The sequence below is a fragment of the Physella acuta genome, unplaced genomic scaffold (assembly GCF_028476545.2).
Source record: "Physella acuta isolate Inbredline_101_S28 unplaced genomic scaffold, ASM2847654v3 ptg001756l, whole genome shotgun sequence".
Lineage (NCBI taxonomy): Eukaryota > Metazoa > Mollusca > Gastropoda > Physidae > Physella > Physella acuta.
The window spans coordinates 42,011-61,162 of record NW_026733266.1 but is presented as its reverse complement, the minus strand read 5'-3'; the positions used below and the strand labels follow the sequence as shown (position 1 = coordinate 61,162).

At 46.1% G+C, this 19,152-nt stretch overlaps 1 protein-coding gene across 1 annotated transcript; it reads left to right on the top strand.

Moving 5' to 3' along the window:
• Positions 1 to 10,489: 10,489 nt before the first annotated feature.
• Positions 10,490 to 18,849, top strand: LOC131930317 (uncharacterized). The gene is made up of 2 exons (XM_059286735.1): positions 10,490 to 10,925; positions 15,000 to 18,849. Exons 1-2 carry the CDS (start codon positions 10,782 to 10,784, stop codon positions 16,491 to 16,493), a joined length of 1,638 nt encoding a protein of 545 aa, XP_059142718.1. The 5' UTR covers positions 10,490 to 10,781; the 3' UTR covers positions 16,494 to 18,849.
• Positions 18,850 to 19,152: the final 303 nt, after the last annotated feature.

Sequence of the window (19,152 nt, the reverse complement as noted above, 5' to 3'; positions counted from 1 at the left end):
TCTTGTGCACGTCAGGTGTGAAAAGCTTAAGAGTTTTTTTTTTTTTTTTCATTTCTTAAAAGTCATAATTTTAAAATACAAAACAATGTTTTTTTGTGAATATCGATGTTTATTAGCCAGGCACCTGCGGGGTAAAAAAAAAACATTGCCTGTGAGCTAATGTTATGAAAAATGTTGAAAATTCCTTTGATAAATACTGCACGCCGAATGTTGGCACTTGGAAAATGCACGTTGCGTTTTATTAACAGCTCTGTGAGTAGATTCGCTCCTGCGCATGCGGCAACTAAGCACATGTGTGGGTGAGTGACTGGAAAAGTGTGTGTGGGGGGGGGGGCGGAGGGGGGCGGAGGGGGGCGACCTGCTTTAAAGCAGATTTACAAATTCCTGTTTGATGTTTTTTTGACCGTTGGCAGGCTTTAGGAAAAGTTTTCATTATTGGTATCAAATAGGCTACCATTAAGGCCACCATTAATGTTCGCATTAAGGCTAGCATAAACGTTACAAATAAGGCTACCAATAAGGCTACCATTCTGGCTACCATTAAGGCTACCAATAAGACTACCAATAAGGCTACCATTAATGCTGCCATTAAGGCCACCATAAAGGCTACCATTAAGGCTACCATTAATGCTGCCATTAAGGCCACCATAAAGGCTACCATTAAGGCTACCAGTAATGGGTCTTACGGTTAAAAGACATGCTATCTGTTCCTCTAAGGCTAGAAATGACCAAAAGACAAGATGAAAGAAATCTAGTCTGCTAGCTATTGATGTTTTCAAGTTCAGTCAAGTACTTACACAAATTCTTCCAGTAGACAAAACTCTGGTTTTCTAGCTGATGTCAATCATAGTCTCACAGTAGACATGAATTTACGCAGTCAACTCCCCACACAAAATATACTGAAGACCTCACTTGACCTCTCACCACACCATCTCAATCCCCACACCATCTCTCCCACCACACCATCTCTCCCACCACACCATCTCTCCCGCCACACCATCTCCCTCACCACACCATCTCCCTCACCACACCATCTCCCTCACCACACCATCTCTCCCACCACACCATCTCTCTCACCACACCATCTCCCTCACCACACCATCTCTCTCACCACACCATCTCCCTCACCACACCATCTCTCCCACCACACCATCTCTCCCACCACACCATCTCCCTCACCACACCATCTCCCTCACCACACCATCTCTCCCACCACACCATCTCCCTCACCACATCATCTCTCCCACCACACCATCTCTCCCACCACTTCATCTCCCTCACCACACCATCTCTCCCACCACACCATCTCCCTCACCACACCATCTCCCTCACCACACCATCTCTCTCACCACACCATCTCCCTCACCACACCATCTCTCCCACCACACCATCTCTCCCACCACACCATCTCCCTCACCACACCATCTCCCTCACCACACCATCTCCCTCACCACATCATCTCTCCCACCACACCATCTCTCCCACCACTTCATCTCCCTCACCACACCATCTCTCCCACCACACCATCTCTCCCACCACACCATCTCCCTCACCACACCATCTCCCTCACCACACCATCTCCCTCATCACACCATCTCTCCCACCACATCATCTCTATCACCACACCATCTCCCTCACCACACCATTTCCCTCACCACATCATCTCTATCACCACACCATCTCCCTCACAACACCATCTCTCCCACCACACCATCTCCCTCACCACACCATCTCCCTCACCACACCATCTCTCCCACCACATCATCTCTATCACCACACCATCTCCCTCACCACACCATTTCCCTCACCACATCATCTCTATCACCACACCATCTCCCTCACAACACCATCTCTCCCACCACACCATCTCCCTCACCACACCATTTCCCTCACCACATCATCTCTATCACCACACCATCTCCCTCACAACACCATCTCTCTCACCACACCATCTCTCTCACCACACCATCTCTCTCACAATACCATCTCTCCCACCACACCATCTCTCTCACAACACCATCTCTCCCACCACACCATCTCTCTCACAACACCATCTCTCCCACCACACCATCTCTCCCACCACACCATCTCCCTCACAACACCATCTCTCCCACCACACCATCTCTCTCACAACACCATCTCTCCCACCACACCATCTCTCCCACCACACCATCTCCCTCACCACACCATCTCTCTCACCACACCATCTCCCTCACCACACCATCTCTCTCACCACACCATCTCCCTCACCACACCATCTCTCTCACCATACCACACAAACAACAACTTAAGTACTGAAATAACACTCAGCATTACTGTGTGGTGTATCGGTGTGTTACACAACACCTATTGATGTGGATATCAAGCTTGTGGTGTATTGGTGTGTTACACAACACCTAATGATGTGGATATCAAGCTTGTGGTGTATTGGTGTGTTACACAACACCTAATGATGTGGATATCAAGCTTGTGGTGTATTGGTGTGTTACACAACACCTAATGATGTGGATATCAAGCTTGTGGTGTATTGGTGTGTTACACAACACCTAATGATGTGGATATCAAGCTTGTGGTGTATTGGTGTGTTACACAACACCTAATGATGTGGATATCAAGCTTGTGGTGTATTGGTGTGTTACACAACACCTGATGATGTGGATATCAAGCTCCATCTATCTCGTTATCACATGCCTCTCGCATCCCGCTCCCAAACCCGCATCCCCTAACTGTGCACGCAGCATAGGTGTCTTCACTGTACAGACACAAACATCAATCCCAGTGGTCTAGCACTAGAGCTCTAACCCGCTAACTCAGTCGTCCTAGGATTCGCCTGTTTTTGTGACCTCGGTATATGAAGAGATTGTGTGGTCAGCACTACTTATTTTCCCTAACGTGAATTAGGTACCCATTACGGCTGGGTGGACTAAGAACTATAAGCCTTGATTCAAACTCGAGACTTTCGGATTAGCCATCTAGCGCTCTATCCCTAGACCACGCCGTCCCACAATTCGAAGTTGGTAGGAGGAAATCCCCATGGCCATATTTCTGACGAAAGCCTTCGATAAGCTCACGTTACATAAACAGTCATCATCTTATAAACAATTCAAGGGCAGGCAATCATTGTGTACTATGGGAGCCTTAAATTTTTTTTTTCACAACAAGTAAAGTAAAAAGTTACACTGTTGAACATGGCAACCCATGTGGCAGATGAAGTAGAGTTCACCTGTTTCTATGACGTCGGCATGCAATGAAACAGTGCAGTCAGCACAATTCACAGCCTCCTTTACTTTCTCTAACGCGAATCACTTTTGTCGACTCAGGAACGTCATACACACGTGAACCCGGGATCGGAACTTGTGTTTTTTGGGTTAGCAGTCGTGCGCCCTACCACCCGACCACGCACATTTTTTCTAGAGTAAACTTACACTGTATTTATATATCACTAGATAAATGGCCCGTTGAGGAAGGGTACAACGGGCGCTAGGCTGATAGTGCTGTCTCTTTTCTCTAAACTAAAACCAACCCACCCCCCCACACACCACCCCCACCCCCACCCCCCCCCCCCGACCCCCAGACACCACCCCCACCCCCACCACACACCACCCCCACCCCCACACACCATCCCCACCCCCCACCCCCACCCCCCACCCCCACCCCCCCTCCACACACCGCCCCCCCCCCACCCCCACCCCCCACCCCTCCAACCCCCCCCCCCCCCTCCACCGGCCCCCCCCCCCCCCAAAAAAAAAAACCATGTCTACCGTCCCATTCAACGAAATATAATTATATACTTTTTCCAGTGTCCGCCCCCTCCCAGAAAATTCTACCCCCGCCCCCGAAAATTTCAAGTACCCCCACCCCTCTCCGGGGAGGAAAAAGTCTGAAAGAAACACTGAAACCAACCCACCCCCCACACACCACCCCCACCCCCACACACCACCCCCACCCCCACACACCATCCCCACCCCCCACACACACCACCCCCTCCACACACCGCCCCCCCCACCCCCACCCCCACCCCCCACCCCTCCAACCCCCCCCCCCTCCACCGCCCCCCCCCCCCCAAAAAAAAACCATGTCTACCGTCCCATTCAACGAAATATAATTATATACTTTTTCCAGTGTCCGCCCCCTCCCAGAAAATTCTACCCCCGCCCCCGAAAATTTCAAGTACCCCCACCCCTCTCCGGGGAGGAAAAAGTCTGAAAGAAACACTGAAACCAACCCACCCCCCACACACCACCCCCCACCCCCCACCCCCACCCCCCCCCACACACACACCCCCCCCCCACCCCTCCACACACCCCCCACCCACCCCTCCACCCCCCCCCCCCCAAAAAAAAAACATGTCTACCGTCCCATTGCAAGAAAACCACTTTTTAGATTAGACACATTAATTTTATTATAGAGTATCGATGAGGAAATTTCTTTTGAGTTGGGGAGGGGGAGGGGCTCAGACGTTCTTACGCGGGGGGTGGGGCTTCGCCCCTACCCGAAGAATTGTATGCAAGAAACTCTTCACGCAAACCACTTAGATTAGACCAAATTGCCTTTGTATTGAATATGTTTACTCGATAATCAATGACGTCATATAACTGTGTGCACTCTCTGGGTTTGAGATTATTTTCTACTCTGTGCGCTAAATGTGTCGACGTCATACTTCGTTTTTCGAATTACTGTGCATGTTTTTAAATTGCTTGTCTTTTCTCTAGAGCGTTCTTGTCAGACAGATAGATAGATAGAGAGACAGCGAAACTATTATTATAGACTAGATAAATGGCCCGTTGAGGAAGGGTACAACGGGCGCTAGGCTGATAGTGCTGTCTCTTTTCTCTAAACTAAAACCAACCCACCCCCCCACACACCACCCCCACCCCCACCCCACCCCCACACCCCCACCCCCACAAACCACCCCCACCCCCCACCACACACCAACCCCACCCCAACCCCTCACCCCCACACACCACCCCCACCCCCCACCACACACCGCCCCCCACCCCCACCCCCCCCAAAAAAAACATGTCTACCGTCCCATTCAACGAAATATAATTATATACTTTTTCCAGTGTCCGCCCCCTCCCAGAAAATTCTACCCCCGCCCCCGAAAATTTCAAGTACCCCCCACCCCTCTCCGGGGAGGAAAAAGTCTGAAAGAAACACTGAAACCAACCCACCCCCCACACACCACCCCCCACCCCCCCACACCACCCCCCCACACACACACACCACCCCCCACCCCACCCCTCCACCACCCCCCACCCCCAAAAAAAACATGTCTACCGTCCCATTCAACGAAATATAATTATATACTTTTTCCAGTGTCCGCCCCCTCCCAGAAAATTCTACCCCCGCCCCCGAAAATTTCAAGTACCCCCACCCCTCTCCGGGGAGGAAAAAGTCTGAAAGAAACACTGAAACCAACCCACCCCCCCACACACCACCCCCACCCCCCCCCACCCCCACACACCACCCCCCCCCCACACCACCACCCCCCCCCCACACACACCCCCCACACCCCCCCCCCCCCCACCCCCCCCCCCCCAAAAAAAACATGTCTACCGTCCCATTGCAAGAAAACCACTTTTTAGATTAGACACATTAATTAGGCGGTAATTTTATTATAGAGTATCGATGAGGAAATTTCTTTTGAGTTGGGGAGGGGGGGGGGGGGGGCTCAGACGTTCTTACGCGGGGGGTGGGGCTTCGCCCCTACCCGAAGAATTGTATGCAAGAAACTCTTCACGCAAACCATTTAGATTAGACAACATTTCCTTTTTTAATTCAATGTTTACGCGATAATCAATGACGTCATATGACTGTGTGCACTCTCTGGTTTGAGATTATGTTCTACTCTGCGCTAAATGTGTCGACGTCATACTTCGTTTTTCGAAATACTATGCATGTTTTTAAATTGCTTGTGTTTTCTCTAGAGCGTTCTTGTCAGACAGAGCGTTCTTGTCAGATAGACAGACAGACAGCGAAACTATTAGTATTAATTCTACATTTATGTAAATAAAACTACTACGGTTTCAATTCAAAGACGACATCAATCTACAGATATATACATATACGTAAAGGGCTAGATACAAACTATTTACTAAAAAAAAAACAACTAAAAAAAAAAAAGATCAATAACACTTTAAGAAAACAATTTAACAAACGTTCACCTGAACAAATGGAACTATTTTACATCTCAGACGTCTAACAAATGGCATCCACAAACATAATAACTTTTAGCTCTTTTAGTTGTTTTTAAACCTTTTTTTTTTTAAAGCCAGTCTCGGCGTCTCGTTTTGGGTTTTCCGTAAAGCCGGGAGGGAGGGGGGGGGGGGGTGGATAATGGAGAAGCAAAGATTGATGGATGGTTTCTCAAATCTAGTGTGACTTCATCTGCCTGTCTAAGTACTCTCCAGGAACGCGGAATTAATTGCTCGCTCGGTGCCAAGCACCGGCGAGATGAAAGGCGAACGGCAGGGTGGGCCGAGGGGCTGTCAGTTGCTGTGTTTGCCGGGCAGACGGCTGTCAGGGGCTGACAAGCCGGGGGGAAATGGAGACGCTTGAAGCAGCCGGGGCCAGACGGAGAGCAGCCAATCTGAAGGGGGTTCCACGCTCCCGGGTATCGCCATGTTTATTATGAGAAAATCCTCGCTTGATTATAAATGACGTACCCTGACAGGTTTCACTAAGGGAGAGGGGCGATGATGGGTGGATTAAAAAAAACAGGTAACGGGTGAGGGGGGGGGGGGGTTAGGAGGTAACGCGCACTAGAAAAGCTGCATACCATCACATTCTATTACTTAGGTTTTTTTTTCTTCCTTTCCTTCTTCGTCACGTGGTACCCGTATCTTTTAACGCGGAACACGGGTTACAGGGGTGAGAGATGCACGTGAGTGTGTGCGCTACAGCCAGCTGACGTGTGAGCCGAAGTTATGAAAATGCCTTTCAGTCGGTTCTAAGTTGGGCGGTGAGTGGAAACTTCAGGGAGGAAGTGACGTCCGAAGTGGGTGTTTATTTTTAGAACTGTCCTCACGTGACTCGGCGATAATAAACATGGCTGGCTCATGTTGCGCGCATCTTGTCAGGGTTTGTGTGTGTGTGTGTGTGCGTGTGTGTGTGTGTTTTGCATGTGTGTGTATGTGTGTGTATGTGTGTGTGTTGTGTGTGTGTGGTGTGTGTGTTGCGCGTGTGTGTGTTTGCATGTGTGTGTGTGGGGGGGGGGTCGGTTGCGCGCGTGTGTGTTTTGCGTGTGTGTGTGTGTGTGTGTGTGTGTGTGTGTGTGTGTGTGTGTGTGTGCGTGTGTGTAAACTTATGACAAACGGCAGGTGCTTCGAGTCGCGCATGTGCTGGGTTTAAACTGAAAACTAAAAAAAAATGTAAAATAATTATTCTACAAATTGTGATGGAAGCATGATCGAGTCGGCAAAGCTCATGGTTGATAAATTCGAAAAAAGTCTCGAGTTCAAACCCTCTTGCAGATAAGGCTCGATCCCTCCCAACACTAAAAATCAAGAACGAAGAAGAAGAAAGATTCTACAAAGCAAAATAGGAAAGGGCTGAGAAAAAGCTTGGCACCAGCATAAATTATGTTAATGAGATTAGAATGTGATGTTTTAAGACCTTGAACTTACGAGTAGAAATAATATTTGTGGGCTTTAGTGGGCTTGAGTGTGCGGGTTTTGGTGGGCTTGTGTGTGGGTTGTGGTGGGTTTGAGTGTAGCTAATTGTGTGATAATGGAGGATACTGTACCCAGTGTTTCTTTCAGAGTTTTTTCTCCGGGGGGGGGGAGAGTTGGCACTGGGGGTGGGGAGGGGGAGCGGACTAAATTATCCGGGGGAGGGGGGCGGACACTGGTAAAAGTATATATTTTCTATGTAAATTCTGTTTCGTTCGGGGGGAGGGGAGGGGGTAGTCGTTTTTCAGGGGGAAGAGATGCCTGAAAGAAACCCTTGCTGTACCCTCGTCGATCTCCTGCAATTCACGTGACCAGCATTATTTCTCATCACCAAAACATGACCTCAGCACCTCAGTACCTCAGCATCTGAGTACCTCAGTACATTAGAACCTCAGCACCTCAGTAACTTACCTACCTATTATGACTTAATTGGACCTCACTAGCACATATTCAAAACTCTGATGTGTTTACACCATCCCCACCACCTCCATCCTCACTAACTTTTTACCTGACCCTTTCACTACATCACATCCCACACCTCACACACATCACCTTTCACTACCTCACCAACATCACCCACCTCTAACTACCTCACCCCACCTCTAACTACCTCAAACTACCTCACCTACCTCACCCCACCTCTAACTACCTCACCCCACCACTAACTACCTCACCTACCTCACCCCACCTCTAACTACCTCACCTACCTCACCCCACCTCTAACTACCTCACCTACCTCACCCCACCTCTAACTACCTCACCTACCTCACCCCACCTCTAACTACCTCACCTACCTCACCCCACCTCTAACTACCTCACCTACCTCTCCCCACCACTAACTACCTCACCTACCTCACCCCACCTCTAACTACCTCACCTACCTCTCCCCACCACTAACTACCTCACCTACCTCACCCCACCTCTAACTACCTCACCTACCTCGCCCCACCTCTAACTACCTCACCTACCTCAGCCCACCTCTAACTACCTCACCTACCTCACCCCACCTCTAACTACCTCACCTACCTCTCCCCACCACTAACTACCTCACCTACATCACCTCACCTCTAACTACCTCACCTACCTCACCCCACCACTAACTACCTCACCTACCTCACCCCACCTCTAACTACCTCACCTACCTCACCCCACCTCTAACTACCTCACCTACCTCACCCCACCTCTAACTACCTCACCTACCTCACCCCACCACTAACTACCTCACCTACCTCACCCCACCTCTAACTACCTCACCCACCCCAACCCTTCACTACCTCATCTCACTAGCCTCACTCCACCACTGTCCATCCCAAAACACCCATCTCACCCCCCTCCCCCACCTCTAACTACCCCATCCACCTCACCCGTTACTACCTCATCTCCCTAGCCTCTCCACCACCGTCCATCTCAACCCCCACCCACATCTCCTAACCCCCACATGTCTCCCCCAATTTGACGCCCACTCCCAGCCCATGACGAGAGAACCCCTCCGGCACCGTTCTGGCACTCGACAAAACTAAACCAGTTACTGTCGATTTGCCGAGGAAGACCAAAAAGAAAAATCTCCACTGGAATTGTCTTGGAGGGCAAATTGAGTTGGCTCCCCTGTGAATGTGTATTAGCAGCCGGTAGTCAGGCTGTCCACGGAACAGCCGGCCAATGAATAGGTTCTGCCGGGTAGCAGATTGTCCTCCCAATGTCCTGTCACTGTCCTATGTCAGTCCTGTTTTATTACGTTGGAAAGCTCAGCCAATTGGGTGATGGCGGAGAATATAGCAAAATAAATTGCACGTTAGAGAAAGTAAATTGGATCATGATTTAGGCAGTTGAAGCAGAAAAATCATTCAAAATCCACAAGAAACACAACATAATTATTTTGAATTCATGTCGTCGTCTGAATGAAGAATAAAATAAACAGTTCCTATAATAACATTCTAAGAAATAATAGTAGGGAATCGATTTTTTAAATTATTGGTATCGTTGTGAGGGCGTAGTTGGATGGGGATGATGGTTACAATACAATAAGGGTAAGGTATAGGATTAGAGTTTAGGCAAGGGTCTGATGCAGTGGCATAGCGAGGTCGGGTGTCACCCGGTGCGGTCCGCACCCCCCGCCCCCCTCGCTACGCCCCTGGTCTGGTGTGGTTTTGGTCTGTCTGTGACTTGTTGATGGTTAAAATATCAGGTCTGCCCATGCAGGAAAATTCAATTTAATTTGGAATGAGTCAGAACGTAAATCAACAAGCTAAGCGATTCTATAAAATATCATTATTTGCATTCAATTAATCCTGAAGTATGGTCACCAGTCGAGATCTTTACATAATAATCCTCCCTTCCCCACCCTCTAAGATCTTAATTTAAACAATGACAGCTGTATCGCTATAATGTAAGCTATTAGAAACATAATGTTCGTAGAACTTGTATTACTTTCTTATAATATAATAAACTTTTATTCATACCATCAATAACAAAATTTGGAAAACTCAACTGAATAGCATTTTGTTATTTAATTTTGTTTTCTAGCTAGTTTTTTTTTGTTTGTTATATAAAATCTTACTTTTATTCTTTTTTTTTTTAAATTGATTTTAATGTTTAAAAAGCTTAACATGACTTACAAATTAATATAGCTAATTAATCATTAATATTCAGCTTTTACAGACCTATGATACCTATTACACTGTTTGACAACAAGATTTGTTGAAAAATCCCATCACTTATATTTGATTTATATTTAGTGCGACGACGTGTATAGAAACGGGTTTTCCCTAAACTACCTTACCTACCGCACCACACCGCACCGTTTCTGTGCATGCGAATTCAATGACGGGGTTAAATTTAGACAGCACACATCAACATCGTTGTGCTTGAAACCTGTTTCCATCATTCCAACAGCCTAGCAAGTAAAGAATGAAACAGCCCTGTCCAAATCACGATGTAGGCTGTTGTTCTCCAACTCCCGACCGCGTCTTTTGTTTCAAGAATTGAGAATGAAAAATCACAAAAACTGTAGATTGGACGTGCTGGTACCTACACAGACGGCTGGTATTCCTGGCTCCCCACCTTGGCAAAGAAACAAGCGACGATAAAACAGCAGCATCTAGCCTGTCCATGCGAGATTCATCAATGAGGAAGGGGTCGAAGGGGAAGAAGGAGCAGGCGCGTAAACAGATCAACAACTCGCAGAACAATTCCGTGTATCAGATCCGGACAAACCACCATCGGAATATTCATTCCGGCAAGGATGAGGAGAAGGTAAGGAATGGTTTGGGTGGTGGTTTGTGTGGGTTGAGGGGGTTAATGGGGTTTATTGGTTGTTTTTTTAAATGGAGGATGGTTTCTGTGGGGTTTGATTGGAGTTTTACTAGAATTTAAGATTGCTGTTTAGAGATTTGTCTTGGGTTTTCTGTTGGAAATAAGTGCGGTTTGTGTGGGGGATTTAGTGCAGTTTGTGTGGGGATTGAGGGCGATTTGTGTGAGGTTTATGTGTGAGTTGGATTATGGTTTGTGGAAAGTTTTGGTTTCTGTTGATTGTAAATGTTGGCTGTTGATAATGGCTGTTAGATATTGCTGTTGGAGTTGACTTTAGAAGTCAGCTGTTGGTGATGACTTTAAATGTCAGCTGTTGGTGATGACTTTAGAAGTCAGCTGTTGGTGATGACTTTAAATGTCAGCTGTTGGTGATGACTTTAGAAGTCAGCTGTTGGTGATGACTTTAAATGTCAGCTGTTGGTGATGACTTTAGAAGTCAGCTGTTGGTGATGACTTTAGAAGTCAGCTGTTGGTGATGACTTTAAATGTCAGCTGTTGGTGATGACTTTAGAAGTCAGCTGTTGGTGATGACTTTAAATGTCAGCTGTTGGTGATGACTTTAGAAGTCAGCTGTTGGTGATGACTTTAGAAGTCAGCTGTTGGTGATGACTTTAGAAGTCAGCTGTTGGTGATGACTTTAAATGTCAGCTGTTGGTGATGACTTTAGAAGTCAGCTGTTGGTGATGACTTTAGATGACGGATGTTGGTGATGACTTTAGAAGTCAGCTGTTGGTGATGACTTTAAATGTCAGCTGTTGGTGATGACTTTAGAAGTCAGCTGTTGGTGATGACTTTAGATGACGGATGTTGGTGATGACTTTAGAAGTCAGCTGTTGGTGATGACTTTAGAAGTCAGCTGTTGGTGATGACTTTAGATGACGGATGTTGGTGATGACTTTAGATGACGGATGTTGGTGATGACTTTAGATGACGGATGTTGATGATGACTTTAAATGACGGATGTTGGTGATGACTTTAGAAGTCAGCTGTTGGTGATGACTTTAGATGACGGATGTTGGTGATGACTTTAGAAGTCAGCTGTTGGTGATGACTTTAAATGTCAGCTGTTGGTGATGACTTTAGATGACGGATGTTGGTGATGACTTTAGAAGTCAGCTGTTGGTGATGACTTTAGATGACGGATGTTGGTGATGACTTTAGATGACGGATGTTGATGATGACTTTAGATGACGGATGTTGATGATGACTTTAGATGACGGATGTTGGTGATGACTTTAGAAGTCAGCTGTTGGTGATGACTTTAGAAGTCAGCTGTTGGTGATGACTTTAGAAGTCAGCTGTTGGTGATGACTTTAGAAGTCAGCTGTTGGTGATGACTTTAGATGACGGATGTTGGTGATGACTTTAGATGACGGATGTTGATGATGACTTTAGATGACGGATGTTGGTGATGACTTTAGAAGTCAGCTGTTGGTGATGACTTTAGAAGTCAGCTGTTGGTGATGACTTTAGAAGTCAGCTGTTGGTGATGACTTTAGATGACGGATGTTGGTGATGACTTTAGATGACGGATGTTGGTGATGACTTTAGATGTCAGCTGTTGGTGATGACTTTAGATGACGGATGTTGGTGATGACTTTAGATGACGGATGTTGGTGATGACTTTAGAAGTCAGCTGTTGGTGATGACTTTAGATGACGGATGTTGGTGATGACTTTAGATGACGGATGTTGGTGATGACTTTAGAAGTCAGCTGTTGGTGATGACTTTAGAAGTCAGCTGTTGGTGATGACTTTAGATGACGGATGTTGGTGATGACTTTAGAAGTCAGCTGTTGGTGATGACTTTAGAAGTCAGCTGTTGGTGATGACTTTAGAAGTCAGCTGTTGGTGATGACTTTAAATGTCAGCTGTTGGTGATGACTTTAGACGTCAGCTGTTGGTGATGACTTTAGATGTCAGCTGTTGGTGATGACTTTAGATGACGGATGTTGGTGATGACTTTAGAAGTCAGCTGTTGGTGATGACTTTAGATGACGGATGTTGGTGATGACTTTAGATGACGGAAGTTGACGTCAGCTGTGGGTGATGACTTTAGATGACGGAAGTTGACGTCAGCTGTTGTTGATGACTTTAGATGACGGAAGTTGACGTCAGCTGTTGTTGATGACTTTAGATGACGGAAGTTGACGTCAGCTGTTGTTGATGACTTTAGATGTCAGCTGTTGGTGATGACTTTAGAAGTCAGCTGTTGGTGATGACTTTAAATGTCAGCTGTTGGTGATGACTTTAGATGACGGATGTTGGTGATGACTTTAAATGTCAGCTGTTGGTGATGACTTTAAATGTCAGCTGTTGGTGATGACTTTAAATGTCAGCTGTTGGTGATGACTTTAGAAGTCAGCATTTGGTGATGACTTTAGAAGTCAGCTGTTGGTGATGACTTTAGATGACGGATGTTGGTGATGACTTTAGAAGTCAGCTGTTGGTGATGACTTTAGATGACGGATGTTGGTGATGACTTTAGAAGTCAGCTGTTGGTGATGACTTTAGATGACGGATGTTGGTGATGACTTTAGAAGTCAGCTGTTGGTGATGACTTTAGATGTCGGCTGTTGGTGATGACTTTAGATGACGGATGTTGGTGATGACTTTAGATGACGGATGTTGGTGATGACTTTAGATGACGGATGTTGGTGATGACTTTAGATGACGGATGTTGGTGATGACTTTAGATGTCGGCTGTTGGTGATGACTTTAGATGTCGGCTGTTGGTGATGACTTTAAATGTCAGCTGTTGGTGATGACTTTAGAAGTCAGCTGTTGGTGATGACTTTAGATGACGGATGTTGGTGATGACTTTAGAAGTCAGCTGTTGGTGATGACTTTAGATGTCGGCTGTTGGTGATGACTTTAGATGTCGGCTGTTGGTGATGACTTTAAATGTCAGCTGTTGGTGATGACTTTAGAAGTCAGCTGTTGGTGATGACTTTAGATGACGGATGTTGGTGATGACTTTAGAAGTCAGCTGTTGGTGATGACTTTAGATGTCGGCTGTTGGTGATGACTTTAGATGTCGGCTGTTGGTGATGACTTTAAATGTCAGCTGTTGGTGATGACTTTAGAAGTCAGCTGTTGGTGATGACTTTAGATGACGGATGTTGGTGATGACTTTAGAAGTCAGATGTTGGTGATGACTTTAAATGTCAGCTGTTGGTGATGACTTTAGATGACGGATGTTGGTGATGACTTTAAATGTCAACTGTTGGTGATGACTTTAGATGACGGAAGTTGACGTCAGCTGTGGGTGATGACTTTAGATGTCAGCTGTTGATGATGACCTTAGACGTCAGCTGTTGTTGATGACTTTAAATGTCAGCATTTGGTGATGACTTTAGAAGTCAGCATTTGGTGATGACTTTAAATGTCAGCATTTGGTGATGACTTTAGAAGTCAGCATTTGGTGATGACTTAGAAGTCAGCTGTTGGTGATGACTTTAAATGTCAGCTGTTGGTGATGACTTTAGATGACGGATGTTAATATCGGCTTCTGGTAGTAGTGAGTAAAGTCCCCTTTTCAAACCTGACTTTCTATAGCAAGTGAAGTAGAGTTTACTTGTTTTTGTGACCTCGGCATATGAAGAGATAGTGTGGTCAGCACTATGCCCAGCCACCTTTACTTTCCCAACCGTAAGTTAGGTACCCATCAGAGTTGGGTGGATTCAGGGACGGTCTACTGACTTGAACCCGGATACGAACTCGAGGCTTACGGGTTAGCAGTCCAGCTCTCTACCGCTCCGTCGGCTGCTGGTGATGGTGTAAAAATATGCTGGTGCAGCTGATCAAACATAAAACATTAATTTCAACCATGTTTTTCAACAAAACCCAGACTCTATAAGCTAATAACAAAATTCAATCTATAAACAATAACAAACTTAAGGGCTACTGTATCGCTAGGTTAGTTTTCATCAAATTATTCTCTATTCTATAACACTACAAAACATATCAACATAACACTTACGTTGACTTGTATCTTTGTCATTTCTTGTAATTCCAGGCACTAAATAAACCCAATATAATCTGGATCGTACCAGACAACAAATCGTCCCCTCCCCGGGCAAAAGTCGGGCCTGAGGTGGACGCCTGTCGACACCGGTCTAGTGACATCAGTCTAGTCAAGACCCTCTCGGATCAATCGAGCAACGAAAACGAGCAAAAGACCAACAACGCTATGCTAAGACAGCGTGGCCGGCGTAGGTATGACGTAGCCAACGACTACCCTTCAGAGTTCGAGCCTCGATGTCCGAACGTTTCCGCACGCGCACTGCGTAGCCTCTTGAACGACCAGCAATACGATGGGGAAGGTCTGACCAAGCAGTTCTCCAAACGCAGTGACCGGAAACACAAGAGAAGCGTCCCCTGGGATATCCCTCCCAACGGCGACGATAGCAACACTAGTATTGAACAATTCGAGACCAACAACCGGTCAAATTACCTCTTCCCGCCGGAGAAAAAACCTACCAACACCTCGCTTCCTCACAAGAGCAGGTTCAGCGCCGGACGTGATAAAATTCTTCCAGAAGATTGTAGCTTAGAAGACGAAGGCTTTGAGGACCTTGACACGTGGCGGTTGTCCGCCGATTCTATAAATGGCCGCGGCAGCAGGAAGAGATTGCGGGACAACATCCCCAGCATCGCCACCATGGCGTCCAGCGACGACTGCAACACCATCCCGTCGTCGTACAGCCACATCAAAAGCCAGGAGAATTTCCAATCAAGACGACTTGCCAGATCAAGCATGCAGCCATCTGACATCTGCGGCCGATATAAAAAGTCTTACTCCAGCTGTTACTGCCCCAACCCACAGTGCCGCCTTTCCGACAATGTCACCTGCGCTTGCTGTTCCAAAACAGACACGATAAAAAAAAATTCCACTTTATACGTCTGCGAGAAAACGCCATCATGCGATTCCTTGACGTCCGTCTACAAAGGTCGAAAAGCTCTACCAGGGGAGAATATGCAGATGGTGTACACCGTCTCTCCCACACCAGCTGAGTCTCCAGGAGGCTCCATCATAGACAGAAACTTTTGTGAGCGTCCCAAAACATGCTGTAAAAGTAAAACGTGTTGCTGCCCGTACGGGAAAAAATCAACGTGCGACCCTTGCGAAAGTCCCCAAATCGGGACCTACATTTGCCGACCTCACAAGGTCAAGGATATCAACGTTACGCAAACAGCCAGCGACCTTGCCCTACGCTGCGGTAGAGCGCTCACCTGTACGAAGAGTCTCCTGTGCCGGCAGAACGGCTGCGGTTTCGTGAGTTTCAACTGCTTCAACAACTTCGCGCCGCGTCTGCTGCACTTCCTGCTGTCCACCATCCGCTACCTCTTCATCATCTTCGTCTACATCTTCGTCCTGTGGCTGCTCAAGCTGTACACCTCGGTCAACCACTTCTCTCACCTCACGCTTATGTTTACCGACATCCTCCTGCTCTTTATCCTCATCTTCAAGCCTGATTGCCTTCTCATTTACTTTTTAGGCTCGAACTAATTCGCGCACACAAGTCAACATCATAATATCAGCAGCGAAATATTTCAAACTTTATTTGGGGTTAACGTATTTTGTAGAGGAATATTTATTGCGGGGTGGAGAAGTTTTAAAAGAAAAATGCCGTCATCAATCATGTCAAGCTCTAGAGACTCCCTGTTAGAAGACACGTGTCACTCCTCTGTTGTGTCCGGTCATGGTTCTGATGTCCAACTACGCCAATCTCCCGTAGGTAGTTTATTGCAAAGAAGAAGTCGTTCTCAAAGTCCTACCATGGAATATCCATCAGCAATGTGTACTAGCAGTTGTGCCCAAAGACCTTCCATGAACAATCCTTCAGCATTGTATAGCGGCAGTTGTTCCCAAAGACCTTCCATGGACAATCCTTCAGCATTATATAGCTGCAGTCGTCCCCAAAGAATTTCTGTAGACAATATATCAGCATTGCTTGGAAGCAGTCATTCTCAAAGGCCTTTCATGGAAAATACATCAGCATTGTATTGCAGCAGTCATTCTCAAAGGCCCGGCACCGAGCGATTATCGGAAAATTATTTAAACACGCCTCATCAGGGATCTACAAGAGAACATTCGCCATCCTTTTTTAGATCCACATCACCCGTGAAATTTTTCCAAGAACCTTCGCCATCCACCTATGGACATTCATCATCTGTAACCTTTTCCCGTGAACATTCGCCATCCATGTGTACAACCACAACATCCATACCATCTTCGTGCGAACATTCACCATCCTCATATGGGTCCACACCACCTTCGAAATATTTGTGCGACTTGGTCCCGAAATATTGTAGAGATATTTCACGAGAATGTTCTATACACAATTCAACTTCCGGGTATTTCACAAGCCCTTCCCATAAATCATCAATGAAAGCCGCACCGTCCAGACATTTGAGCGACCATGATGGGGAATATTCCAGAACAAACGATATTGCAAGTTGTAATGGTGCCACAACTTCCAGATATGTAGGCAAACCGTCATGCTCTAAAAACTCTTCACCAAGATACGTGAGCGGCCATAACCATGATATTTGTGCCCCAAACGTAGAAGCCTGTTATTCAAGTTACCCAGCCGAACTGGCATCCACAGAGAAAGTAAAGCCAAAGAAATCGTCCCTTAAAAAATCTTCTTCAAAACACTCGAATGGCCCCTCCCATGATTTTTCTTCAGAAAACGCTCACTCGAGTTATTCAAACTACCCAGCAGAACGCTCATCCAGCGACCATTTGAGAGTGAGGTATTCAGAGAACCCTCCCCTCAGTTGTTCTTCTGACGACCTCCACTGTAGACGACCAAGGAACGCTTCTTCCGCCTCCACCAACGGAACCTCACAAGCAAGTCATTCTGGGGTCTCCTTAGAGGGGTCGTCCAGTGAAAATCTACCTATCCGATATTTTTGCACAGCCAACGCGGGATTCGTTCCCACTACTGGCATTCAGAGGATTCCAAAGTTTGATGGCAGATGTTGCCTTTACTGGCCATGGAGCAGAAGCACGTTGCTGAATCTTTTCTCTAAGCTTTTGCTATATCTAATGATAGTCTTGCTCTATTGTCTTGCCTTGTATGCCCTCATCGCCTACGCATCAATGAACGTCTTTTCATGCTTAACGCTCCAGATTGTCGACATCCTGTTGTTGTTTATGTTATTTTTTCAACCAGATTTGTTAATCTATCAACTATTTCAGGGTTGAGGCTTGTAGGCTTTGAGGCTGCTTAATTTACCCGTCAATCCATTACAAAATAGTGCTAAGCCTAGAGACTGCCTAATTTACCAGCCTCTATAGTACAAGAGAATGCTAAGCCTAGAGACTGCCTAATTTACCAGCCCATCTATTACAAGAGAATGCTAAGCCTAGAGGCTGCCTAATTACTCAGCCCTTGTAAAGAAGATGCCATTTTGAGGCTTACCTTTCACTAAAGAAGTCGAAGCGTAGTTCCAGCCCTTTAGACTAGAGGCTGATGATTGCGGGTAGTCCATCCTAAGTAGTCTAAGTCGAGACTAGACGCTGCTCCTTGCTTGTATGTAAGGCTACTACTTTAGTGGCGATCTACGACTGTCATTGAAACAGGTGCTGTTTCACGCTTCCGTCTGACCAGTTTAGAAGCTGGAGTTGATCTATGGGCGTTCATATGTGGGAGCTGGAGGAAGCGGTCAAATAACGGCTCTCTATGCTATGGAATTTTTTTCTTCTTGGGTAAATAAACATCACCCCTGTCAAAGTCGAATAAAGAGAAATCATGTTTGATTATAAATATAATGCTGAAATAAACATCTTATTTTGGGAAACAATGTCTAAAGTACACTAAAGGACACCAAACAAAATAAATATTGTACTTTTTTTTATTAATGAATCATCTTGAAATAATGAGTTAAATAATGTTTTACTTTCTGTTTTTATTTTATTTTCGTTTTGTATTTTGTAGAAATTATAATTGGACGAAAAAATTTCAAAATAAGAGGAAAAATAAACAGTAAGGGTAACTGGCTATGGAAATGGTAGGAAAGTATGTGACATAGCCGCTACTTTTTTGAGAAAAAAACATTAAAAGGAATGGTTTTTAACTTGCTCCTTTATAAGAATATGAGAAACCGGAATTTAAAAAATCACTTCCGATTATCGTAAATCGCATAATTTAACAGAAACC